The sequence below is a fragment of the Chelonoidis abingdonii genome, chromosome 1 (genome assembly GCF_003597395.2).
Source record: "Chelonoidis abingdonii isolate Lonesome George chromosome 1, CheloAbing_2.0, whole genome shotgun sequence".
NCBI lineage: Eukaryota > Metazoa > Chordata > Testudines > Testudinidae > Chelonoidis > Chelonoidis abingdonii.
The window spans coordinates 93,648,592-93,676,142 of NC_133769.1; the positions used below are offsets into that span (position 1 = coordinate 93,648,592).

Consider the following 27,551-nt stretch of genomic DNA (forward strand, 5'->3'; position numbering starts at 1 on the left):
GGGCTCCCTTCTAAGAATACAGTATTCCTAAGCCCAGAACTCTTTGTGTGTGTGCGCGCGCGTGTGTGCGTGTGCGTTCAGCTAAACATGTGTTTTCCAGGAACTCCAGGGCTTAGCTTCCATAATCACTTAAACTAGCATTCCACAGCTTGGTGGGCAGGCTGCTAGACTGGTCCAGGAGCGGGGAGAGCAGTGTGGAGAACTAGTAGAGTCAAAAAAAAGCTGCATGATCTTGGATCAAGACCACAGCCTTCACTTGCACCTGTGACAGTTCTTACTGGAGACAGCCCCATGAAGAGCTTGCATGAACGAGCTCAGACAGCAGCCTGCGAGGGCAAGCCTCCCTTTTCTGCTATTCAGCATGCTTGCACGAGCAGGTGCAGCCTGGCACTAGGAAGCCACCAATGGAGGGCAATGCCCAAGAGAATATAGCTTTCTGGATGGAGGCTGGCAAGGGAGGAAAAGAACAAGAGCAAAAAGAATTTTAAAAATATAAAGCAAAAAATAGACAGGACAAGAAAGGGGAAAAAGGAACAGAGAGAGGAATGAGAAATGTGCCAGGGCGTGGCATGAAGGGACATAGGGATGGGAGGAGGAGTGCCTCACAAAAGGGGTTCTGGCTAAAGAAAATTGATAACTGCAGATTATGGCTTCTACAGAGCCACCTTTCAGGGCAGGCAGTAGCCTACAGGAGCCTGTGGACAACTTGCTCTCTGAGGAAGGGATTCTTGTTTGCTCTAGTGACTTGTTCTCCTAGGAGCTGGGCTTACATTGGTCCCTGCCAACTGGATGGTTGTGCCAGTTCCTGTAGCTTCTATTGTATTTGCAAAGTCTCACCTGCCGCCCCTTTGCCTCACAGCGTTGGTCCCAGTCCCCTCAGCTAGTTCACCAGCTTTCCCTGGCTGGAGGAGAGATGGGTTCTTAGAATGTTTCTTTCTTTTGCCTATCTCCTCCCTTGGCATTTGTCCATAGAGAAGCTGCTTGGGCTCACACATTATTCTAGACATCCTTCAGGGGCTCCTTTCCGTTCTGAGAAAGAGCGTTTTTCATTTGGGGACAGCTGCTGTGGAAGAGCTGTGCAATCCAAGGGGAGACTGGCTGAGATAAAACATTGTGGGAGAGACCTCGAGTGTGAATGGTTCTCTCTCAGGAGCAGGAGAGCCCATCCTGGAGAAGAACAGAGCTTTTTATGGCAGCAGGTCATAGATGATTTCTGTAGCTCATGCCAGTCAGTGTAAGATGGGGGTTCTCAGCAAATGGAGGCTCCTTCCAAAGCAGGAGTTGTGGAGGATGTAGCCATCCCTTTTCTGCCTTTCTTTCCGATAGGAGCCTGGCCCAAGAAACAAGCGTCCAGGGCTACACCACCTCTACCTCCTGCACCCTACCTTTCCTACCCTCCTTTTGGACCTCACCAATGTAACAGACATAGTGACTGCTTCAGCCAGTAAGTATGCAAGGGCATGGGGTGCTTCTTAGTCTCATCTCAAAGGGAAACTGAGGAAGGCCAAATGGATGTTAAAAACCCTTCCGTGTTCTGAAGGAGAAGTTGGCAGGACCCTCGTGTCCACCAAGTTTAGGCCAGCCACAGAAAATCAGTGCCACTAGGATTCAATTCCCACTACTCTCTTGTCCAACACCAGGTCTATAGGTTGACAAGTAGAAAACTCACCAAATCACTCTTAACAAATGATAAACATGAAGGGCCTGATTCTGGTTTCACACTGGTTTTACTTTGGAGTAGATCCATTGATTTCCGTTATTATTTACCTCAGTTCAAGGGGAATCACACCCAATCATTTTGCTGCCTCCAATACTGTGCCCAAGGCAGTCACCTATTCTGCACTATGTGGTAGAACCTGCTCCGCTTCCTCCTCATTTGTTTGAAGAGGTGATTGAAAATTGAGTACTTTGTTTAAATATTAGTTTTTCCTTTGATGATTAACCTGGATTTGCCCCCATACAAAATTCCACAATCAGAAAAGTGGAATGTGGGAGTTTAAATTACCTCCTAAGAGCATCAGCTTGACACCCAAGGGAGCATACCAGATCAGTTGGACCAATGGTTGCTGGTGTGGCAGGAGGCAAGATACGGGATTAGATGAACTGGCATTGAATCTGATGTGCCAGGAGGTGGGGCCCAATGCTAGATATGCCACAACCAAGTCTGCTGTGGTGTAATGGTTCTAATATTCACAGCACTGCTGAAATAAATGGCTGCCTTGAAAGTAAGTGTAAATTCGTTGTTAGATCAGGGAATTGGAGACAATGGTTCCTGGGTTTTGTTCAGATTATTCTATTCATTATGAGGCTTTGGACAAGTCTGTTACCCTCCATCCCTTTATGCCCATTTCCCTATCTGTAAAATGAATAAAATGCCTACTGACCTGAAGAAGAGCTCTGTGTAAGCTCAAAAGCTTGTCTCTCTCATCAGCAGAAGCTCGTCCAATAAAAGATATTACCTCACCCACCTTGTCTCTCTAAAATGCCTACTTACAGGAGTACAGAGGATTCATGTTTGTAAGATGCCTTAAGATTTGGGAATGAGAGGCTCTTTAGAAGTGTATTACATTATGCAAGTATGGGTAGCTGCCAGCATGAGACTCAAAAATGCCAGTTCAGTTGCAAACTTCATATTCTGATCTGCATTGCAATTTATTTCCACTGCAGATTTTCACCTTTGAGATTTTTGAACAGAATGAGCCAAATTTATATGTGACTAAAGATCCAAAGTCCTTACGTAGGGTCTGTCTACACTGCAGTCAGAGGTGTGACTGCAGCACATGTAGACATACCTGAGCTAGCTCTGATCCAGCTAGCTCCAGCACCAGTAGCAATGAAACCATGGCAGCACAAGCTGAACAGCCTGGTTTGGGGCCCTGAGTATGTACTTAAGAGGCTAGCCTGTGCTACCACTGCTGTTGTTATTGGAGCCAATTAGATCAAAGCTAGCTTGGCTATGTCTACATGTGCTTCAGTCACATCTCTGATTCCAGTGTAGACAGACTCTCACCCAGACATGACTCTCACTGAAGTCAGTGGGAATCTTGGCTGAGTGAAGACTATAAGCTTTTGCCTGAAGGGTGTAATTTTCTCAGTGTTCGCCAGTATTTTCTCTCCCTTTCTTATCAATCAGTTGGAATTAACGATCTGCAAAAAGATGCGTTTTACATCACCATGACAACGAGCCCGACTTCCGAAAACCAGCCGGGCCTGCTATTGGTCAGCAAGCTGGGCCTGCGGTGGGCCATGCTCACTCAGAGCCGAATGGTGCCACTGAGGGAGACCACCCCAAAAATCAGCCGTGGGGAAGTGAGGAGATTCCTCTCCAGGCTGAAGTTTATTGATTTTCCTCACAAGGTGAGACAGTTCAGAGGGAATCCTTTGCTAAGTCACAGGGGTCAGACGGGGCAGTGCCCCTCCCCTCATGGACAAGGGTCGGGGATCTTCCTGCGCTGGCATTTGCAGGATGCCATCCCGTTGAGCGTAAATTGAGTGAACTGTCAGGGCATGCAGATGCTTTGGTAGTTAGGACATGACAGTTGGACTGGAGGAATCTTGGGAGCAGGACATGGACAGGGGATGATAGCTGGGGAGGGGCAGAAGGGCACTGGGAAACATGGGGAAGGCAGGGGTCCTCTGTCTGGATTTTGGGCTAGTAGAGTCCTGGCTGATGACTTTTCTCTCTTTCTCCAGTTCTAGCATGTTGGCCCATCAGGTTTCAATAGCCAGGTGGACATGTGGTCTGGGTGGGGCACGGGGAGCTGCTCGGCGATTCCTCAGGACGTCCGCTGTGCCCAGGGAGTGGGGACTGAGCACTCTGTCCCCCCCGCTTGCTGTGGAATGGCAGGGCCAGATTTGTCATTGTCAGACGCCACCACTGGGAGCAACTGTTTGTGACCCTTTCCCCCGTACACACCCTGCCTGCATGCTTCCTTCCGGGTAACATGGCAATGAGAAGGCAGAGAGGTAGAGCTGTGAATAGAAATGTGTATATTTTTGTATGTTTAATTTATGAACTGGTTCCATGAAGCTCCCATTTGTGTCCAACCAGCATTTCCTGCCATTCTGCACTAATCTCTGTATTTTTGTAGTGGAGTGGTTCATGTATGGCAGGGCTCCGCCAGCTGTCCTACCTCTTTATTTTACAGTCACCAGGGCACTCCCCTTTTCCATGTCCAGTTCCCAGTCTCCTGAACTGTCCAGCCCTCTGTGACCTTGGCAGGTTGGGAATGTGCGCTGCAGAGGAGAAAGGTTCCACACCCCCATTCCAGTTGTCCCTCCCAACCGGCTTGAAGTGGTTGATGGAGAGGCTCCCCATTCCTGGGTCGCCCTTTCCCCTTGCTTTGTTTGCAGGCCCAGAGCTCCATAGAAACATGCCCAGTATTCACAAGAACATCACATCATTTGTATCCCAAAGCAAATTTGTTACCTGAAGCGGGCCAGATCCTCTGGTACAGACGAGTGCAGCCACTTTGTGCGGCGCCTCAGGCAGACTCTAGCCTGGATATGTGGCCCCAGGAATATCTCACCAATGTGAAGTGGTTCCTCAGACGGTGTAGACGCTTTTCTGCACCCCCCTGCTTTTTGCATAGGAGGAGGGGCTGGGGCAAGAGGTGGACCCAGGAGACCCTTTCTTGAACTGATCCCCAGCTGCAGTTTTGATCCTTTGTGGCCATCACCAGGTGGCATAAGTTAGAATAGCCAGAAGGCTGCTCTGACTTAATAGTGGGGGTCGTGCTACTCAGCTGCCCCAGAATCGAGAGGGTTAAGGTAGACTTTATATTATCACTCTCCCCCTGACCTCCCAGTGCAAAAGCCAAAAGCCAGATCTGTCCCCAGGATGTTTTAATTCTTTGAAATGTAACCTCTGTGTCTCAGGGCGTGCAATGGCCTGTGCTCTGATTCTGGTGTCCGTAAAGCCTCCTGTGGCATAGTGACAACACCTCTTGGTGACGTCTGGCCCCTACTGACTCTCCCCACTGCAGGGTGCCCTCTTATAGGAACTGGTTTCCCAGCATGCCTCTCTCGGGCTGGCCCTTTACATTTGGCAGAGCCAAGCAGCTGTAGCCCTAAAGTGGCCAATTGGCTGCTGCTTGGTGCTTTTTTCTCTCCTCCAGCTAGTACGTCCCCTTTGTTTTCCTCCAGTTCTTCTTTTCGTAGTGCTGAGGAGAGGGCACAGCTTGGCAGCTCTTTTTAAAGGGGCACAGGAACCATGGGTGTGGTTGGCTCTGTACCCTGGCTCTTGGCCCAGCTCCTCACTGCTTGTTTCTCTTGCTCTATCTCTCTCCAGTGAAATGTTTCTGTGCAGCCTCTTCAGGGGTACCTGCAACCCCGAGGCTGGGCCTTGGGCCTTTCCTTATTAATGCCAGAGCCTTTGAATAGTTTGTATATGTTTAATGGTATTTGTGTGTAAATAGCTTTGTAAATATTAGCACAACTGTAGCACGGGGCTCTGGTCCTGGCACCTACCTGGCCTCTACTCTCTTCTGGCTGGATGTGGTGTTTATATGTGTTGGTTAGTTTGTAAATCGGGCTGGCCGGTGGTGGCTGAATGTCTAAGTACCAGTAGGCAAATTAGGAAAAGGGATGTGCTTTCTCTCCCTCCCACCCCTCTGCTGGGAAAGGCTGGTGAGTCACTACGCGAAGGAGTAATTCCCCTGAGGTGCTTCCTTAAACTCCTAGGCCTGATAGTCAGTGTCCAGTGATGCTAGCTCCCTCATAATGTGAATTTCTCCCTTGCATTCCCACTGTGAATAAAGACTCTGTCTGTATATTGTTGGGAACTGTGAACTGCAGTGAAACAAATAAATATCATGTACAACATCCCCTTTGTGTTTGACCCTTGTTTCCCTTAGCCTGGAAAGGAGACTCCTTTTTGTTACAGGACAGGCTCCCTCAAGGGCATTTGAGGAGTGAAGAGTGAGCAAGACCTTACCACTGCCCCTCTGAGTGGACTGTGTGGGAACAAAATGGACAGAGGTCCTGAAGGGGGAAAGAATGGAGCAAGGAGCATAGACGAGAGCCCCAAAGAGAAGGGGGTTGGGTGCACAGTGTGTAGAAGGGAGCCTCAGAGGGGACGGGAGCAGACAGGACTTGCTGGAGGTGATGGATACCACAGGTGATGGGTACTTTAAAAGGGGGACTGGTGGGTGGAGGAGGGAAGAGGTGACTGGAAAGTGAGTGGGGAATGAGACCCTCTTTCTGTCCCTGTTCCAGTGAGAAACTCCTGGTTTGAAGCGATTTCTCTGGCTGTTCTGGGGGAGGGTCTGGAGCCAGTTTAACTCAAAAGTAGTTTGACTGTAAAATCCAAAAGGGCCATGATGTTCTCTGGCCCACTGAGTGTTTTGAAAAATGGGAACCATTTCAAGTTGTGTGGCAAATGGAGCTGGGCATACATAGCCCAAAGCCTCAGGGGTTTATTAACATGGAAGTCAAAATGACGTGATGAGAAGGAAAGTTCCAGACTCTCACCATTATAATTGCTGACAACGGGTACTGTCCCCACTGAGTGAGCCCTTTCCATTTTTGTGGTACTGATGGCATTGGAATGGCTCCATAGCACCCCTGTGGCAGCACAGGAGCCCCAGGATACAGGTGGCATAACAGTTTCCAGTGGAAATGGTCTGTGCATTTACCATTCACAACTGGCATGGTAACATTGCTCTCAATAGAGCAGACCAGCTCCAGTAGCACAAGCCATAATGTCCCTGTAAGTGTCCTTGCAGTGCTCCCCAAAGACATTGATAACAGTGACCACATGCCTTTTCCTCCTCCCAGCCCCCCACAAGTGTTAAAGAAAGGAACCAGAACACCAGAGAACTTGATAAGTGATACTAGTATTTGGTTCAGACCTCAATCTCCCTACCGCTTCCCAAGCAGCCGACTCCCCCGTCCCTAACAGTGATCTTCTTCCATGGACTGTCCCAAGACCTCATCTAACTCCAGTCCAGGTTCCTGCTGTAGCACCTTCTGTTGCAGCTCAGAGTAAAAGTCGACCCCCTCTGAGATGGAGTGGAGAGACTTGTCTCGCTGCTGGTAGTAGCTGCTCATCTGCTCCCTGTACTGCTGCTTCGGCATGAAGCACTGATGGTGCTGTGACTGGTCCCTGAAGCTCCCATCATAGCCTTTGATATGGTTACGCTTGAATTCCAGCACGGTCTTGGTGTAAGTGTTGAGGGTGGTAACAGCAGAGGCCATGCAGCAGGTGAAGGAGGCCCAGGCCGTGCTATGAGAGAGGAAGGAGAACAGCATATGCAGTGAGGATCTTAATAAAGTCTTCCATTGTCAGAGAAGTATGATGGGGTCAAGAAATGAACCAGATGCACTGAAAGGAGCTAATGACCTTCTGGAACACCAAGCAGAGGCCACTAACTGGGGATGGACATCACTAGATAGACCAGAGCTGTAGCCCAGACCCAAACCATTCTAGCCCTTGAGCTTTATCCTGCCTCAGTTACCCTTCCCTTTCCCCTGAACAATGGAGTAAAATGTTGCTAGATCCATAACATATGGTAGAGAAAGAGATGGGGGGAAATACCAGAAGGAAAAAAAATGGCTGCCACAAGAAAAAATGACTGGAGGACGCTGGAAAATTTGCATTTGGAAAGCATGATAACGAGGCAGACCCCTTAGAGTAATAGGCCAGCCAGGGAGATCCTGAGTATCTTGTTCATTTTGTAGTCGTCAGTTACATTAACCACTCTCTATGGCACCTGTTGGACACTTTGTTTTGTCTTGTTTTCAAATAGCTTTTGATATGGTCTTTGCATAGGATCATTACCAAAGGAAAATAACCCTTCACATTCAAGTTAGCCAATATTACGTACATGGCAAAAAAAAAACCCTAAAAATAAAAAACTTTTTATATGTATCTAGGTTTGAAACTGCAGGATTTTCCAAGGAATAAATACTCAGGACTCATCATAGATCACGGAGGATACTGACCAGCGTGCAACTGCATTTAAAATGAAAAATGGCATTTTGGAGAACATCATACTAGACAGAACAATGTTAATCATTTGTGTTCAGTTTTGATCACATTATTGTAAGACAGAGCTGAGACTAAGAAGCTCCACATCAGCAGCAAGGCTTGCAAGATGAAATATGTAAATAAGATTATTTAGAGTGGCAGAAGGGAGGGACTTGATCAGAAAAGAGGTTAAGAAGAACACAGTGAAAACTGATCAGGCCATCTTTTTTATACTGTCCCATACTTTGACTTGGGATTGATTTGTAGTCCCTTGAAGTTAATGGCAAGTAAACTTAAAACCAATGCAAAAAATACTTCACACAGTAACCAGATAGTCAGTGGAATACAATGCAGCCAGAGGTCATTACAACTTGATTTAATAAGGCCTGGATCACCAAAAATGTAGTTCTGCTCATCTAATCTCATGCTTCAAGCTATTAGCCGATCACTGCCTGGGTCAGGAAAGAACCTTCCTGCTTCCCTTCTAAGCCTGCAACATAGCACCGTTAGCCAGATGCTTTTATTGGAGTTCTGTGTTCCTCTAAAGCACTAGGTCTTTGCCACTGCTAGAAGAAGGATCCTAAATTTAATGCATCAGTGATCTGGTCAAGTCTGAAAGGTTTTGTGTTCTGGTTTTGTCCCTCAATCCCAGAATTTCCCAACATCTCTTTGAGCCACACTCACAGACTCACAAAACACCAATATTGGGTCTACATGTTCTTTAGCGCTATGCCTATGTTCCTCTTAAATAGGTGGCTCCTGTTAGCCTGTGGAAGAGACAGTGTTCCCTCTGACTTATGACTGTATACGGACAATAGTGAGCAGTAGACACTGTGCTCAGTATCTTGCACGCACCAGTACCAGCTTCCTTAATGCATGTTTGCTACACTTATGAGGATCTTCTTGCACTGTGCATAAATGTGATGGAACTTTATAGAGCCATCATGATGCTGTATATAGAGAAGTATGTTGGATTTAGCATTAAGGTGGCTATGGTCAGGACTACAGACTCCTAATGGCACAAAAAAATCTTATACTGACTGATGTGAGCAACAGGAAGACCACATAGAAGGTAGCAGTGGAGACAGATTGTGAAGCCACAGGAGAAGAGGGATTCTGGTGAATCATTTCAACAGAGCGCCAGGCACTGTAGTGTCTAGACACGAGTTTACAGACAAAATGCAAAACAACACCTAAACTATCCACGTTGGTGGGTTCAGATGGCCATGTGGGATGTGACGAGAGGCTGAGCCCTAAGCTTGCCGCTGTTTATATGAAAATGCGGGAGTGTGTTAGTTTTATGAGCAAACCATGATGAAATGGAGAGGATAGATGAATCCAATTCTAGAGAAACACCTGGTAGTGAAGGTCAGGGCACTTTAGCCCACAGCTCTAGATGGTTGTCAGATCTCACAAGCTCAGCAGGATTGGGCCTGGTTGGTATTTACATGGACTATGCAGGGAACATTGGACAATTAATTTGGGGATGCTTGCCCCTTTGATTCAGTACTAAGCCTGTGCCCTAGCATGCTGTCAGGGAGCACTGTGCTGCTGGAGAAGTTGACTTTTAAGCTATGTCTGCACTATGAACTAGGGATATGATTTCTCCTGCTCGTGTACACATACTTGTACTAACTCTGATTGTGCTATCGTGAGTATAAATAGCGGTGTAGCCACAGCAGCACTGGCAGCAGCAACAGAGGCATGACTGAACTGTGCTGAGTACATACCCACCAGTTTCAGGTGGGTTTGTATGCACGGCGCAAGCCTGTCACTGCTACAGATACCGTGGCTACACTGCTATTTATACTCGCACTAGTTCTCGTTGCACTAGAGTGACTATGTGTACATGAGCAGGGAAATCATACCTCTACCTCGTAGCATAGCCATAGCCTTAGCTATAAATACATGTAAAGGAGAGATCTTCACAATACAGTCATTAAAGGCCTCATGGCACCTTTTGAAAGCTAGACAGTTCCTGGCCAAATGTCAGTTTGTGTAATTACATTTAGTTTCTGTTCATTCCCCTGGCAGTCTCAGGTGGACAGTGTTCTTTTCTTTTCCTAAAAGGACAATTTAGGCTGAATCCCAGAAGACATTTGGTAATCATAGAAATGAAATGTAGGGCTGAAAGAGACCTCAAGAGATCATCTAGTCCAGCACTGCACTGAGGCAGAGCCATGTAAACCTAGACATGTAACCTGTTCTTACAAACCTCCATTGGTGAGAAATCCATGACTGCCCTTGGTAGCCTATTCCAGAATTTAACTACCCTTATAGTTAGAAAGCTTTTCCTAATATCTAACCTAAACCTCCCTTACAGCAGATTAAGCCCATTACTTCTTGGCCTACATTCAGTGGACATGGAGAACAATTGACCACTTTACATATTTAAAGACTGTCATCAGGTCCCCTCTCAGTCTTCATTTCTCAAGACTAACCATGCCCAGTTTTTTGTTAACTTTCCTGATAGATCAGGTTGAAATAGGGAGATCTATTAAACTCTAGGATAGTTTCTCAAGGTAAGGGGTGGAAGCTCCATATCTTGGTTCATTTAAAATTGGACTGGACAAAACTCTGGGGAATATGTGTTTCAGGGAGCAATCCTGCATTGAGTCAGGGGAGTGGACAGGATGTGACCTAGCTGGGCATCTTCCATCCCAGATCTATTATGTTAACCGTGTGAGGCAAGGGTTGAGGCAAACACCTAAGGATGACAGAGAAGCAGCACTGGGGAAGCCATATTGGAGCTGTCTTCAGGAATAAGGGGGCTAAGTAGGTGGAGTGCTGGAGAGGTGGAGTGTGACTGAAGCTTACAGCCATAGGGATGTGAAAAGCCTCACAGTTCACGTACTAGAAAGCCCAGCCATAGTCCCATGAGTGCGGTCTCCAGTCCTCTGGCCCCAGATTGACAGTCGCTTGGAAGACTTGTGAGTACATCATGTGAGCCACCATCCCCAGCAGGCCTAAAGCAAGAGGACAGGAAGGCAAAATTGTCACGGGAGGCCAGGGGCAGCTGATTTGTTCTTCCGTCAAGGAACTAAGACTTAGAACCAAATTCATCCTTCCGCTCGGCAGGTTCAGCAGCTAAGTCATCTCCACCCTTGGGCCCTGTTCCCCCACCCTGTGTCATTGTCTCTCCTCTGATTCCCCATTATTCTCCCCAACTCTGCCCATTTCCTTCTCTTTCTCACTAACACATTGTCTCCGTGGCCCCTTTCCCCTTCTGCCCCCCAGTTGACACACTGAGGCTAATGAATGTGTGAGGTCTTGGCAGCATTTTCTTCCCTGAAGGACTTCTTGAACTCTTTCCTTGATGAGTTTTACTCCCTGCCCTGGGTCACTCATGCTGCCACCCAAGAATGCTTTCATGACCCCGTGCCTGCCCTGGAGCACCAACCAGACAGCACAGAGGAGACAGCAGCGAAGGCATTGAGCTTCAGCCCGCAGACTGGATTCCCAGTGTACAGCATTTCTACCAGCAGCAGGATGAAACTAATGACCAGCAAGCTGATGTAGACCATCTCCGAACCCAACGCCAGCCACAGGATTCCTGCCACGAACCAGAGGAAAGAAGAGACCTCTCAGAGTCAGCACAAAATAGGGTCGTGACCTGCCACAGCCCTCTCTGACCCCCCCAAAGGATCCCCACCATAAACTAGTGGGAGAGTGAAATCTCCAGACATTCCCCACAGCCCGCTGAGCAATGCAGAGTGAATACAAACATTGGCTAAAAAGAATGTGGCTATTCTGCAGGGACGACATTCCCTTCTGTGCAGATGGCCTGAAGAGGATTTATATACCACTTAAGCCTTTGAATTAGGGTTTAAATGATATACATAAGTCTTGTGTGGATCCTCTACACAGGTACATCTAGGGCAGTTGAGTAGAGCTCAGAAAAGTCAGAAGATGACCTTATATACAGGGGTCCTGTAACATCTCTGTTCTGGGATCGCCTGTCTCCCAGTCCCCTGCTCTAACCACCATTAGTACTAATAGACACCCTAGCCCTGAAATTGAACTGTACCTTTCACTGCAAGGGAGGGGGAAGGTGGCTTTAGGACTGTCTAATAGCTCAAATTAGCCAGAGTCCAGTGAATTTCAGCTACACTCCCTCCTTCTCCCAACATACCCACCTCTGGCATGGCCTTATGCCAGGAGTTATAGGGGAGAATGCAACATAGAGCCCTTATTCCAGCCCTATGCCACCCAAGGAGTTCCCTTCCCCAACTCTCTTCCCCCTTCTCCCATTTCCAGGTGGGGAGGACCAGTTGTTTTCCTGAAGAGAAAAGGGGATGGAATGCAGCCAAGATTTGGCACCCCATTTCATCATAACAACAGATGTGGATATTGTATTAAATAGGAGATACACTGTACGCTACACTAACTTCCATAGACATTATTCTGCTCTCCTACAGGATGTTCTAAGTTACTCCAATTATATAAAATACTGTGGATACTAATTGGGATCTGTACAAGACCATTTGAAAATCAAACATTCGGGAGCCCTGTTTCATCCCTGTGCAATTAGCAAGAGCTTTAGTTTGGACTGTGATGGAGTTTGGAATCTTAGCAGGTAACATCTGGGAGCCCAGGAATGTCAGTTCCAGAAGCTTCTTTCAGCCTTGGCTAAATAACAGGACTCAGACAGGATTGCCTTTGAGCACAGAAGCTGAGGGCCTATGCATCAGGAGTCTGGCTTTGAGCCAAGAACGTGAGCGCCAAGTCCCTGGAGCTAGTGGAAGGTGATTGGGGAAAGCCTGAGCTGCCTTGTAAGCCTCGAGCTAAGGAGGCCTCAAGACTCCTGTTGCCCAGTTGCTCCATAAAAGGAAAAATGATCTCTGGGTTGTCTCCAAATAAGCCATATAGACCCAGTGCAGGAGGAGTTCAAGATGAGCTGGGAGACTATTCTCCCTATTCTACAGTTCAGGTTCTGATAAGGAGCAGGAAGCATCTAGTTATACTAAGTTCTTACATAACTGTTTCTGGATATCATTTTCCATTCTCTAAGTTCACAAGTAATTCCCACTCCTGGTTTTAGTCCATCTGTTGTCGAGTAGACTTAGCCTGTAGTTCTACCTGTTAGAATAATTAATAACTGTCATTTAAATACAACAAGCTTGCTGCCCGTTCCTTTATAGCAGTAGGGAATCCTATTGTGAGGAAGGATTGAGACTGGTAGTGGATCATGGATAACACATGCTACTCTGTTAAAACTAATTAATACAGAAAGACTAGGAAGATGACCTTGTGTTTGAATAACATATCTGTGCAAAGTTGGTTGGGGATAGGCAAAGCTCAAACATTTAAAAAGAACAGGAGTACTTGTAGCACCTTAGAGACTAACAAATTTATTTCAGCATGCGCTTTCGTGAGCTACAGCTCACTTCTTCAGATGCATAGAATGAAACACACAGACAGGAGATATTTATACATACAGAGAACATGAAAAGGGGGACGTATGCATACCAACAGGAAGAGTCTAATCAATTGAGATGAGCTATCATCAGCAGGAGAAAAAAAACTTTTGAAGTGATAAGATGACCCACAGAAGGTGTGAGGAGAACTTAACATAGGGAAATAGATTCAATTAGTGTAATGACCCAACCATTCCCAGTCTCTGTTATGGGTCATCTTAATTATCACTTCAATTTTTTTTTCTCCTACTGATGATAGCTCATCTCAATTGATTAGACTCTTCCTGTTGGTATGCATACTTCCACCTTTTCATGTTCTCTGTATGTATATATATCTTCTGTCTGTGTGTTTCATTCTATGCATCCGAAGAAGTGAGCTGTAGCCCACGAAAGCTTATGCTGAAATAAATTTGTTAGTCTCTAAGGTGCCACAAGTACTCCTGTTCTTTTTGNATATCTCCTGTCTGTGTGTTCCATTCTATGCATCCGAAGAAGTGAGCTGTAGCTCACGAAAGCTCATGCTGAAATAAATTTGTTAGTCTCTAAGGTGCCACAAGTACTCCTGTTCTTTTTGCGGATACAGACTAACACGGCTGCAACTCTGAAACAAAAATTTAAGTTACCCTGTAGAAATAGCTCCCATTGTGACTACAGGTCAGTTTTTAACTAACAAGTGCCATAACTAAAAATACAGATTTCTTATTCCCAAGGAGAACAGGGGACTCTATTATTTATTTAGATGTATATATTAATATAACAGGCTACATATCCCAGGGTCTGAGCACTGCTGACACGAGTTCCTAGAATAAAGATAAAATGAAACAGCATCTTACCCCTATCCTGACCTCCACTAGAACTCAATCCCTCTACAACAAAACACAAAACTCCCCTCCCTTGCACAGATCCTAACCCACAGCAAACTGCCCTGAACAGCAGCCCACAGAAATCTGGCCACAGGCCCTGTCTGTTTTAGATTTTGATGCCTACAGTAAAGATTTCTGACTTGAACGAAGAATGAAAGCAGGTTTCTTGCATGCTTCTGGGAGAGTAGCTTGTTAATATTAAGAATTCTTTGCTCACATATTCTTCTATTTCTCTTCTGTAGATTTCAAGGTGCATTGCAAAGGTGGGGTACACATTATTAGCACCATTTTAAAGAGAAAGTAGGACCAACATTTTGAAAAGTGGGTACCCCAAAATAGTGGCCACATTGAGACACATAGGATGAAATCCTGGCCCCTCTGAAGTCAATGGAAGTTTTGCCGTTGGCTTCAGTGCGGCTAAGATTTCACCCTTAGAGTCTAGTTTACGGGTGTTCACCCTATTCAGCTGGAGTAATGGATGCTCAGAATGACTGAAATTCAGAACTCTGGTGTCTCAGGTTGGGACCCAAAAATTAAAGCACTGAAAATGGTGGCCATGTTTCAACTTTTTGACAGAAGTGACTTGCCCAAGATCATATGTCAAGTTGATGGTACATCTGTGTTACTATTTATCACTTACGCTGACTGCTTGTGTGCATTCCAGGTTATGACCAAGATTAGACATGCTGAAACATAGCAAAAAAGGCTGTTTTTGTCACATTTACAGTTGGGCTGACAGCAGGAAATACCAGAAATTATGTGAGGAAGGTTGAGATTTCTAGTTTTGGGGGGCTGATGCCAGATGTTTTGGGTAAACATTTGGGGTGAAATCCTCAATACTTTGACTTCAGTAGGCCAGGATTTCGCCCAGCCCTTTAGGTGCCTACAACACCCTCTCAACCTGCTGAAGTTCCCTGATCGCTAGAAGGTGCGTTGGGCAACTCTAGTGAGAAAAAGAAGAGCCTCATTCTTACCTCTCTCTGCTGGGGGTGAAAGCTCGATGAAGCTACGACATTTCTCATCTGAAATACAAACACGATCAAGCTCAGATTATATGGATTCTCAAAAGATGATAGAGGAGGATGGAGGGGGGAAAAATTCCACCTTACGTGCCTCTTTCACTTTTCAAGCTTGCAGGCTCTACCTATCTTAAGGTCTTCTAGAGTCTGCTGTCTTTCTGACCAAAGAGATGGTTGCTTTGATCTGTTGTGGAGTCCAGTGTGGAAAAGTGGGGAAAGAAGGACAATGGTCTGTCTGTCTAGTGCAGATGGGGCTCTTATGAAAACGCTGGTATACATTCACAAAAAATTAAATACAGCTGAGTATAAGTAAATAGCTATAAATTCAAAACATTAAAAGAAAGCTGTGATGAGAGCAAATGCTCTTTGCTGTCATAGAAGTTCTGCAAGCTGCTTTAACTCTGTAACTTCACCCCTTCCAGCTTCAGCTTGGAGATCATAAATTTTCTTCCATCCCACTCTTCTATTTCATGATTTTCCAGTATCAGCTGCAAACCCTCAAGCTCATCACATGGCCCATGCTCCATTTGCCTGCCTGTTATTTGCCAAACACATGAACTCTTTTCCTCTTACGCTCCATAAACAAACCAGAGAGGTGCCTCATGTCTCACTCCAACTTCCAACTGTCCTAAGAAAACCACAATACAGATCAGGGGTCTCAAACTCAAGTGACCACGAGGGCCACAAGAGGATTAGTACATTGGCTGAAGGCAGCATTACTGACACCTCCCCCTGCCGCCCTCAGCCCCTCCCCCACTCAACCCCTTCCATGAAGCCCTGCCCCACCCCGCCTCTTCCCACCCCTTCCCTGAAATCCCCACCCCAACTCCGCCCCCTCCCTGCCCCCAGGGGGAGCAGGAGGGGTGTGGCAGGGACTCAGGGGAGGGCGTTGGGGTGTGGGGTGCAGGAGGGATGAGGGGCGCAGCAGGGGTCAAGGTGCAGGAGGGGTGCGGCAGGGGGCTCAGGGTAGTGGGTTGGGGTGCAGGGGACAGCAGGGGGCTCAGGGCAGGGGGTCAGGGTGCAGTAGGTGGTGCAGGGAAGGGGACTGGGGTGCAGGAAGAGTGTAGGGTGCAGCAGGGGGTTGAGGGCAGGGGGTTGAGCTGTGGCAGTGGCTCAGGGCAGTGAGTTGGGGTGCAGGAGGGGTGCAGCAGAGGGTCAGGGTGAAGCAAAGGGCTCAGGGCAGTGGGTTGGGGTGCGGGGTGCTGCAGGGGGCTCAGGGCAGGGGATCTGGTGCAGGGTGCGGCAGGCGGCTCAGGGAAGGGGGTTGGGGTGCAGGAGGGGTGCGGGGTGCAACGGGGTCAGGTGCAGGGTGCAGGAGGGGGTCAGGCTGCGGCAGGGGGCTCAGTGTAGTGGGTTGGGGTGCAGGAGGGGTGTGGGGTGCAGCAGGGGGCTCAGGACAGGGGGTCAGGGTGCAGCAGGAGGCTCAGAGAAGCGGACTGGGGTGCAGGAGGGGTGCGGGGTGCTGCAGGGGGCTCAGGGCAGGGGGTCAGGTGCAGGGCACGGCAGGCGGCTCAGGGAAGGGGGTTGGGGTGCAGGAGGGGTGCAGAGTGCAGCAGGGGGTCAGGCTGCAGCAGGGGGCTCAGTGTAGTGGGTTGGGGTGCAGGAGGGATGTGGGATGCAGCAGGCGGCTCAGGGCAGGGAGTCAGGGTGCAGCAGACAGCTTAGGGAAGGGGTTTGGGGTGCAGGAGGGGTGCGAGTTGCGACAGGGGGCTCAGGGCAGGGGCTAAGGTGCAGGGTGCAGCAGGGGGTTGGGCTGTGGCAGGGGGCTCAGTGTAGTGGGTTGGGGTGCAGGAGCGATGTGGGGTGCAGCAGGCGGCTCAGGGCAGGGGGTCAGGGTGCAGCAGGCGGCCTAGGGAAGGGGGTTGGGGTGCAGGAGGGGTGCGAGTTGCAGCAGGGGGCTCAGGGCAGGGACTCAGGTGCAGGGTGCAGCAGGGGGTCAGGCTGCAGCAGGGGGCTCAGTGTAGTGGGTTGGGGTGCAGGAGGGGTGTGGCAGGGGGTCGGGGTCCAGGGTGTGGCAAGGGGCGCAGGGCAGAGGGTTCGACTTCAGGAGGGGCCCAGGGCGGCGGGCTCTGGCCCGGCGCGCACCGGGGTCAGGGCAGGCTCCCTGCCTGCCTGCCTGTCCTCCCCCCTTCCTGCTCTGGGAAGCGGCTGGAACATGCAGGGGAGTAAGGGCACAAGGGTGTGTGTTGTTGCTTCAGGCACCACCCCCAGCAGCTCCCATTGGCCTGCGCTTCTCTTTCCCCACGTTCTTTCCAGTTCCTGGACCGTTGCGGGGGCAGGGCAGGCAGGGAACCTGCCCTGCCTCTGGTGTGCACCCGGCTGGAGCCGCTCTAGGTAAGCGCTGGGGGAGGGCGGGTGGAGGGGCTGTGATGAGCTCGCAGGCCACAGAAAATAACTTCTCAGGGCGCATGCAGATCGCAGGCCACGTGTTTGAGATCCTAATCTCCACAGAAACTCCATCTGCCTTTTTTCATATGAGACATGGAACTCTAATCAACCCCATCTACTTTCTATATATAGACTAGAAATTCCATTATAATTTTCATATATAACTTTCTGACATTGCTCCAGGCCACTTATCAACAGCCATTCAATCTGCTCAACACACAGAGGCCAGAATACTCTAGGCACCAAACTGAGCTAGGCCATTGGTTATTGACAGTGGCAGAAAGACAAGCATTGACTTGTCTGTAGAATGTATTATGTTCTCATTAATTGCCCAAGACTTTAAAAATATCCAGAGTTGTATCCAATCTCTGCTGCACCTGTGAAGGAGACTAAACTTCACCACGGCCCTCATTGCCAGATATAATCTCAGCTGCATTCATCAGGTTGATTCCAGCCTCTGCTGAGGAGCTCGTGTAATAGGCACCAGAAGAGTCAGCTCCCAGGTAGGACACGGAATTTTCACTTGCCACTGGTCCCGCAGAAAGTAGCTCACAGCTCCTTCCCAAAGAAGGATGTACCTTTTCTTAAGAACAGGACACCCCTTCTCCAAAGGAAACTCTGACTGTCCCCCAATACAGAATCACTATCACTTCCTCACACTTAGGTATATACAATCCAAAATTGCTTTGGCCTCCATATCCCAGTGCAAACTTTTGTCTAATCTGCACATCCATTATAATCCCTAAAAGTCTCTTTTAGCATGACTGTTTACCAGCGTTCTCTTTCCCACTGAATCTCCCCTGGGCAGATTATTTTCCCCCGTATATATTAGCTTGCCTTTTTTCTCCAGCTGAATCTCATCTTGTTATTTTCTGCCCACAATTCTAATCTCTGTAAACCCCTTGTATTATATCTTTCCTCTCAGTGGTGTTCAGGATTCCTTCCAGCTCAGTACCATCTGCAGATTTCATTAACTCACTGTTCACCACCTCCTCTAGACTTTAGTGAAGTTATTAACAACATTGTCCCTAATACTGAGCCATGCAGTGGCCCCATCAGACACCTTCCCAAAATTCAATACTTTGCAGCTGATCATAATCCTTTGTTTCTGGTCCTTCAACCTGCTGCCAAGACACATAACAGGGGCTATATGCAAGCCAGTCTGAATTAATTTTGAGAGTCTGATTTCACGAAAAATTGTACCAAATGCATTACTAAAATCCAAACCTATCAGATCTCCTTCCCTTCCTGCCTCACTGTTATTCCAGTATTCTCAAGAGCCCCACTACCTCTCTGAAAACACCTTGAACTCAATCAAATGATGCAGTTTCATTCTCAATGCATCCCTGTGTCATGGAGTCCCCAGGCGATGCTTTGGAACTGCTCCCCACAAAGTCAGGCAGGACTTTAGGGAGCCTCCTCTCCCTTGGAGCAGACTATCTTCACAGCAAGAAGCTCACATGGCTTCACCTTCCTGGGTCTGACCTTGGAGCATTCAGCATATGCCCCTCCGTGCGCTTCCCACAGCAAGTCCGCCCAGGCGAGGTCCTGGGGAAGCCAGAGGGTCCTGCATGCACCCCCACTTCGCAGTCAGACGTGACTCTTAGCCAGCCAGTAAAACAAAGGTTTATTAGATGACAGGAACACGATCTAAAACAGAGCTTGTAGGTACAGAGAACAGGACCCCTAAGCTGGGTCCATTTCGGGGCCCAGTGAGCCAGACAACCCCGTCTGCCCTCACTTTCCTTCCCCAGCCAGCTCCAAACTGAAACCCCCTCCAGCCCCTCCTTCTCTGTTGAGTTCCTTTCCTGGGCCAGGAGGTCACCTGACCTCTTTGTTCTCCCACACCTTTGGCATCCCGTTGCAGGGGGGAAGGGCCCAGGCCATTAGTTGCCAGGAGACAGAGCGTTGGCGAGAAACTGAGGCACCCACACAGTATTCAGAGGAAACATTAAAAACAGTCCCACTTCGTCACACCCTGCTATTGCCATGGAAATTAATCACAGCTTTAAGCATCCCCACTTAAGCTCATCCTGTTTCTGACCCATTCCTGACAATGCCAAGAACAAACCAGTCTTCTCAGCAAGTCCTGAGAGTGACTGAAGCTTTTTTTTATTGTTGTCCTGCTTTTAATTTGTGTCCTCTCTGTTTTCAAGCGCTGATGCCAGCAGATCGCAGAAGGAGAAATAGTGCACAGAATGCCTTCTTGAACTGCCAAGTTCCCTATGAGTGCCTCTGAGGAAAGGGGAAGGTTGGCTGGCTCAGAGGAACGGGGATGGGCTAAAATGCCTTTCATTTCAGTATTATTAGTTTCAACCTAACTGCTTGCTGCCTTTGGGGCTGGTTCTGATCCACATATGCCAGGCCATAAAGGTTGTCTTGGGGAGAATTCCCCCAGAGCAGGTGTGACATGGGGCTGACAAAAGCCACAGCACAAGAGTTGAGGCAGGGGTGGGAGTAAGCAAGTTGGGGTGATAGGAGACATGTTCAAAGGGCTCTGGGCTGCGGAGCAGTCCATAGGCAGCCTGGGTAATGTTGCCATAAACTAGACCAGCACCATCAGTCTAAATTGCCATAATTAGACCAGCCACACCAGCGCCTCCCCCAGCACAGGCAGAATTTGGTTGGCACAAAAGTGGCGTGAAGCGTATTGCCAGTGCCAAGCATTCAAAAAGCATGAATGTATCATCCCACCCCAAACCACAAGCTTCTAAAGATAAGCGCCTCTTGTTCATACTCCTTTTGTCATTTGCACCTTTGGGGTTCAGGTTTGCAAGCTTTTCTCCACAGCTCTGAGGGAGAGAAACTTTGGAGGGGGGTGTTTTTTAATAAAATATGACAGTTGAAATTCTTATTCACAGGACCCCAGGGCCTAGGGCTTTAAGAAAAACACCTCCTGTCACGGTACTTGCAATGAAAATGGTGACAGTTGTCAGCACTTCATAAAGCCATCACCCTGTCTCTCACTGCAAAACCACCCCCCACCATAAATAGCACTAAGGTGCTTTTTTGTTAGCAGTCTCATCTTGTCTCCAAGACCCATTCAACTCCCACACATCATTCCCCTCACTGAGGGATGAAGTATGGTGGTGTGGTGTGTGGGTATGGGTAGGAGGTGGGCACTGCCACTTCCCCAACTCTACTCGTTCTGTGGGTATGGAGGAGGCACCTTTCCCTGGTGTTGTCTGCCTGGCACCTATCATTGACACTAAATACATTTTGCTGTAATAAGAATGAGGCTGAGGCTGCCTTGATGGAGATGCTACCTGACCCTTCCATGTTCTCCTCACAGGAAAGCCACATGCCAGTGTGGAAGTATCGGAAGGCAAAGCGGTCATCTCCAGTCTCCCAGCTGTAGTGCACTACATCCTGGGATGAAGAATTGGCAGCACCTCCGCCCGCAGACACGTGCACACCGATGCACTTGGTGGCTTTGTCCTTTCCACACAAAGGCTTGGGCACCTTCTGGGTCCCAACACACCAGTAGCTGCCAAGCAGGGCTGTGGTAGAGAGGCAGAGAGCCAGCAGATTCAGGACAACTGCCAAGACAGCACGATGCCAAGGCAGGATCTTCAGCAGTTCCATCTGCAACAAACAAACATGAAGGACTCACATATCAGCCGTGCATCTCCCTCACCGCGCACAATGGCCCAGACGCTCACCAGTATGTAGGCTTCTCACTTCCACTGATTTCACTGGGAGTCAGAACCTAAACACCTTTGAGTAGTTGGGCCTATGTTGTATCCCACCAAAATGTGTAAATGTGTGTGTGTGAGGGCAGGGAGGAGAAACAGGACAGTCTGCCATCCTCAGGGCATCTTATTACCTCACTCAGGAATGAGAAACCGTTTCCTTACAGCATGACCCCTAAGACTGTGGAATAGTCACTTGAGGGAAGTGGTTGCTTCATCCATTTAAAATTGGACTGAACAAAGGAATTGGAGAATATACTGTAGGGAATAATCCTTCAGTGACAGAGTGAGTGGAGTTTCTTTCTTCAGAGAAAGCTGTATGTACAAAACTGATGAAATGATCAGGGCCATGAAATGCAAGCACCTCTGAGGTGACATGCCGCAGCAGTTAAAAAGCTCCCAGAAACACCATGCAACAGCTTTGAACAGGAAGTGAAGAAGACTATTGTATCCCAATAAAATGCAAATTTGCAATGCCATAGCACATTTTATTGAAGGGTTGCAAAGCATTTTTTTTCCCAGAGATGGTTAATTTAGCCCCACATTGTGAGAGGTAAGCATGATTATAGTCATTTTGCAGATAGGGAAACTGAGGCAGAGAAAGGTTACATAAATTAACCAAGGTCACACACCAGATCAGAGACCTAGGAAGAGAACCTAGGAATCCTGACTCCCCAGCCTGACTCCCCACTAGACAACACTTCCCACACAGGAAGCTACCAGCTCTTAAATCAGAATCTGAATGGAACACTGGGATGGCAGTACCCCTGGTCTTTCAAAAAGTGTAATGAAGATCTTAAATGACAATAAAAGCCTCCATGTTACAGTTCATTTGAAAGCCAGCAACTCCAACAGCACCTTAGTATGTCAGAGCACTGGCCACTTCTCACTCGGAGGGAAGAGTGCCCCTGCTAAATAACTCACATCTCTTCCCCCAAGAACCCTGGGGTTTTCTCTTGAGGTCTCCCAGCAAAACACTCCCTACAGCATTTAGATGTTATCTGTCCATCTGCCAGTTTCGCATGTAATCGTTTCAGTGCCTTCTTCCATGGGGCATCCCCAATGCATGGTACAACCTTGCTGAGTTCATTGGCGTGGCTCCTACCTTTCCGTATTTAAGATTCTCGTAAAGACTTATTTCAGCTGTGCTGCTCACCATGGATAGAGTTGATAGTATGTAAATTGCCTCCTGCTGTTCCATTCCCTCTAACCTCTGTCTGTCCGCCTTCACACTGTGAGCTCCCCAAAGCAGGGACCACCTTCTTTTCAATGTCTGGGAAATACCTGGCCCTTCTGGGGCACAACCAAAAATAAATAATATGTGAGGCAGAATGCTGCTTCACTCATGAGAAATTACAAGGACATGGCCCAAGGAGGCCACAACCCCTGCTTTGTTAACCAGAAAGCTCATTATGTCTGATCAGTAAAGGACAGTGCCTGAGATGGAGCAACTTTCCCCCTTGGGTGGGAGCAGGATTGACTAGCCTTGCATCACACAGAAGGCCTTGTCTACATTGATGGCAGTTTGCAGGGTATGTATAGCTGCAGGCTGCAGTGAAAAGCAGGCTGCATCCACACTGCAGTTTGTAGTTACACAGGGCAGTGAAAGACCCTGGAGGGATTGGGGCAGTGGGGAAAGGCTTCAGCAGCAAGGAGCCTCCTGCCTGCCAGAGCCTTTCCCCTGGGCCGTAGGTTTTCCCTGTGGTGGGGAAGGGCTGCATTGAGGCAGCAGGACACTACAGTGTAGACGTGGGAGGCACTGCCTGGGCATAGAAAGACTGTGTGGAGTACATACCCTAAGGTTCTGGCATGTTGTTACTCACCTAAGCAGTGCCTCATCATCTACACTGCTGTGTATAGCTGTGGTAGGAGGTGTGCAAAGTCAGTGCTCTATGTACTGCTGCAAGTGTAGACACAGCCTCAAATAGGGTGACCAGACAGAAAGTGTGAAAAATCAGGATGGGGGTGGTGAGTAACAGGAGCCTATATAAGAAAAAGACCCAAAAATCAGGACTGTCCCTATAAAATCGGGACATCTGGTCACCCTACTCTCAAAACACTGTGTGCCCAAGCAGAATGCATTGAGCAAAGGTAAGAAACTACCTAACTACTGAGAATGCCCTTCTCTCTCCCTTCAAAGTCTATTGCTCAGGCTTCTGTTTCCTCCTCCTGAGCCACTCCATTGACAATTACTCAGCAACCTCCCTGTTAGAATCATAGAATCATAGAATATCAGGGTTGGAAGGGACCTCAGGAGATCATCTAGTCCAACCCCCTGCTTAAAGCAGGTCCAATTTCCAACTAAATCATCCCAGCCAGGGCTTTGTCAAGTCTGACCTTAAAAATCTCTAAGGAAGGAGATTTCAACACCCCCCTAGGTAACCCATTCCAGTGCTTCACCACCCTCCTAGTGAAAAAGTTTTTCCTAATATCCAACCTAAACCACCTCCACTGCAACTTGAGACCATTACTCCTTGTTCTGTCATCTGGTACCACTGAAAACAGTATATAGATCCATCCTCTTTGGAACCCTCTTTCAGGTAGTTGAAAGCAGCTATCAAATCCCCCCTCATTCTTCTCTTCTGCAGAGTAAACAATCCCAATCAATTACACTGGGAAAGGTGCTGCCAACACTACAGAGTTACTCATTCAATCTCTAATCTGAAGGTATGTTTGACTTTACTGTGTCCAGGAAGCAGATAGTTGCCACCTGCACAGTATTAGTTAAGGGGTTGTGGCCAGGGCTGGTGGAAAAAATTTCCAGTAACACATTTTTCTGAGGAAGATAAGATTGTCAAGAAAACAGGTTTTTTGTAGAAAGTGTGTGCTTTCCTCAAAAATATCCAGCATTCCATCTAAAAGCAGAAAACCTGAAAACTGAAAATTTTCCATTGAAAACCAAGTTTTCCATTTTTCAGAATTTTTTGGGTCAAAATTATTCTGTTTGCACTTGCTAAAAAGGGATTTAGCATCAATTATTATTAAAATCTTGTCAAACACTTTTTTTTATTTTCACCTAAATCTTCCATGAGAAAAAAATTCTGTGCAGCTGTATTTGCGTCAGCATCTTAGAATCTGCATAATTTTCTAAATACCTTAGGACTGGGGCAAAGGGAAGAAGAAGGGGAAGAAAATGGTGGTGCCGGGAGGATGTAGAAGAACGGAGAGAGAGGTGGACATTGATTAGGAAAGCGAGAAGGCAACCTGAATTCGTCCCTTAGACAAACACACCCGGAAAAGTGTCCTTCTACAAAAGCCAAGGACTTACTGCCAGCAAGTGGTCAGACAATTTCTGGCATCTGGAAAGCCTCTGCAGTTAACCTGCTGAAATAAAGGAGAGTAGAATTTACCTTGCTGGTGGGTCTTTTACGTGCTGTTGTTTAGTTTGTGGACGGTACAGCTGTAGGACTCACTCTTTGCCTTGCTCTCTCCTGCATCTACCAGCTAGATCTTTCAAGAAAACAAAAAACTGCTTCTAAAGCTCTTTCTCCTTCATTGCCTCCCAAACCCACCCAGCCCCCCAACACCCTGTGATTATTAAATGCTCTCCCTTCCAGCCAGCAGCTGTTTTGAGCTGTTTTATAATCCACAATGCAATCATGGCACAGCTGTTCTGGGAGATTATACGGAAGAGATTGGTGTTGCAGGCTGGGATTAAGCGCAAAGAGTGACCTGCATTCACTGAGGAAAAAGTTTCAATATAATAAAGAGGAGACTCCAGTTACTCCCATCTGATGGATGTTTGGTAGCCTATACAAAGTGAGTTGGAGTTTCTCAGACTAATGCCTAGCTGTCCAAAAAACGGCAGGGAGTAGCTGGTCTCACTGTTGACAGTTACAACAGAGTGGCAAGGAACTGAATGGGCCATTGAGGTTGAGCTCCCTTGATCATTGGAGTTGTCTTCTCCTTGGCAGAACTGAGGCATACGAAAAGGAAAGGGCAGTCATTCTGAGGATGGAAGATGTGAGACTCCAAGGGACATCAATCCAGCACCTCTCACAACCTCTTCAAATTTTAATTAAAAAGAAATAACCGGCCAGCAGGAAGAATATGTCAAACAGCCACTAAAGGGCATAGGGGAGCTCTCACTATGACGCAAGAAACTTGCGTTAAGTTAGAACTTCATTACAGAAAAGTGCCCGTAAGGTATCCCATGCACACCTGCCTATCTGGGTCAGGAGGTGGGCGAGTCTCCCAGCGTTGTTCGGGGTTCTCAGAATGGATTGTGTGTGTAGCTAGCCTCCTCTCCTGCCTCATCTCATACCAAATAAAGCAATGGTCTACCTAGTCTGCAGTCCTGGTTCCTACAAATCCCATTGCTAGGTGCTTGAGAAGTGGATATAAAATAATACTTGCCATTTGTATAGCACATTCCATCTCCAAACTACCACACTGACATTAATGAAAATGCTACACAATGTCCCTACATCAGTAGTTCCCAAACTTTAACAACCTGTGAACCCCTTTCACTAAAATGTCAAGTCTCGTGAACCTCCTCCTAAAAATGAAGATTTCCAGGGATTTTCTCCTTTACCTGAGTATAAATTATAAAAGCAGTGATCTTGGAAATATAAAATTTGTTTTTAGGACATGCTTATTACCACTATTTATTATTAATTATTTATCATTACAGTATTTTTATTACATTATGAAAACGGCAATACTCTTCCAAGATCTCACTTTCGTAGCTTGTATCACTTTGAATTAGCCTGTTATAAGACAAGAATCCTATATTTCATCAAGGAGCATCAGATGTGAAACAGTATGAAGGTATTTAAGAAACCAACTCAAGGAGTTCCTCCCACCCAAGCATTTAAGTCTTGAGCAGTCCAGGCAAACAACACACGTTGCAACAAAGCTTAAATTTGTTCTTCATAGTACTTTTAAAAACAAGACTAGCTGCCTATTTAATATTAATAACAGCAAACAATATCCACCTCCTTTCCATTTCTTATAAGGAGTCTTGAAGTTTAAATCTCCTCAGTGTGATAGATATGTTTGCTTTGATCTGCTTAGCTCTTGGAAGTCTAGGGGCTCCGGGCCGCTGGGCCCATGCTGCCCAGGGTCCCTAGGGACAGCTCTGGCCACCATTAGGGAATTTTTTCTCAAGAACCCCCTGTAACATTTCTTGAACCCGAACCCCAGTTTGGGAACCATTGCCTTACATGGTCAATAGCATAATTTCCTCCTGATGACTTATATCTTGAAGCAGGAGGACTGATAGCCCTTAGATCACTTTAGTCTTAGCTGTTGCATAGGCTACTCTAATGTATATATTTCCTTCTGAGGCTAATTGACAGCAGTACTGAATGTTTGGACACCACAACCACTGTCCCCAGTTCCTTATATTAATTATTGAGTTGTGTTGAATACAGCTTCCTCTGTCTGAGCGAAGAGGGTGAGGCCCATATATAATATTAGTTAGGAGTCTTCTTCTAGTGAGAGAGGCAATTCTTTCAATAGGCCAAAACATTCCAATGGGAGTATGTAAAGTTTGGCGTCTAAATCCATATTTACAGACCTAAATAAAAGTGGCCTGATTTTCAGAGAGGGTGAGTCTGAGAGGTGGTCAGCCCCTCTGAAAATCCTCTTGCAGGCCCCAAGTCAACTGTGGAGCATGCATCTAACTTTTAGCATGTTAGTAGTTCCATTATAGTACATGGAACAACTCACATGCTTAAAGTTGGGTACATGTTTAACTCTATTGTGGAAGTGAGTTCTAATTTATGTGTCTCGATATGGATTTTAGGTGTATACCTTTAGGCGCCCTTGTTTAAAAACAGTGGACTTAAGGGCCAGAATTTTGAAAGTATTTAGGTACCTAAACACCTTTAAAAATCTGGCCCTTAGTATTTTTGATGGCTGCAGAATTTATCCTACCACCAGGTGGCAACTTTTCCTCACTCTTTTCTCTGGAAGCCTCACTTGCTGCTTTAACTTGTATCACGTGTATGGGGGAAGCAACATCCCAGTTTATATCTACATTCTCTCCCTTTTTTGTTCTGTTTTCTCTCAAAGAACAAAGTCTCTCTCTGAGTCTCTCTCTCTCTTTTTCTGTGTTAGTTTTTTCTAAGGTGCTTATCTCTATCAGCTAAGCCCTGAAGAATTATAAAACCATGAAAATTATCAGTGGCAAAGATCTTATAGGTCACCTGCTCCATCTTTGGGCTAATGCTAGATCGCGCCCTGTACAGTATTTCCCA

The 27,551-nt window shown here is 47.2% G+C and overlaps 2 protein-coding genes across 2 annotated transcripts in view; one reads left to right on the top strand and one right to left on the bottom strand.

Annotated features, from left to right (window-relative positions):
- FAM234B (family with sequence similarity 234 member B) overlaps window positions 1-5,823 on the top strand; it is a 40,097-nt gene extending 34,274 nt beyond the window's left edge. Inside the window, exons 11-13 of the mRNA XM_032797435.2 lie at window positions 1,327-1,444; window positions 3,134-3,357; window positions 3,694-5,823. Coding sequence (XP_032653326.1) covers window positions 1,327-1,444; window positions 3,134-3,357; window positions 3,694-3,699 — 348 coding nt within the window. The 3' untranslated portion in view covers window positions 3,700-5,823. The remainder of the gene's footprint in view (window positions 1-1,326; window positions 1,445-3,133; window positions 3,358-3,693) is intronic.
- Window positions 5,824-6,762: 939 nt separating this feature from the next.
- GSG1 (germ cell associated 1) lies at window positions 6,763-24,675 on the bottom strand. Its single transcript, XM_032797437.2, has 6 exons — window positions 24,617-24,675; window positions 20,923-21,241; window positions 15,224-15,271; window positions 11,370-11,522; window positions 10,824-10,935; window positions 6,763-7,225 (listed from the first exon to the last, which is right to left on the bottom strand). The coding sequence occupies exons 2-6, from the start codon at window positions 21,239-21,241 to the stop codon at window positions 6,895-6,897; spliced, it is 963 nt and encodes a 320-aa protein (XP_032653328.1). The 5' UTR covers window positions 24,617-24,675; the 3' UTR covers window positions 6,763-6,894.
- Between the last annotated feature and the right edge of the window lie 2,876 nt (window positions 24,676-27,551).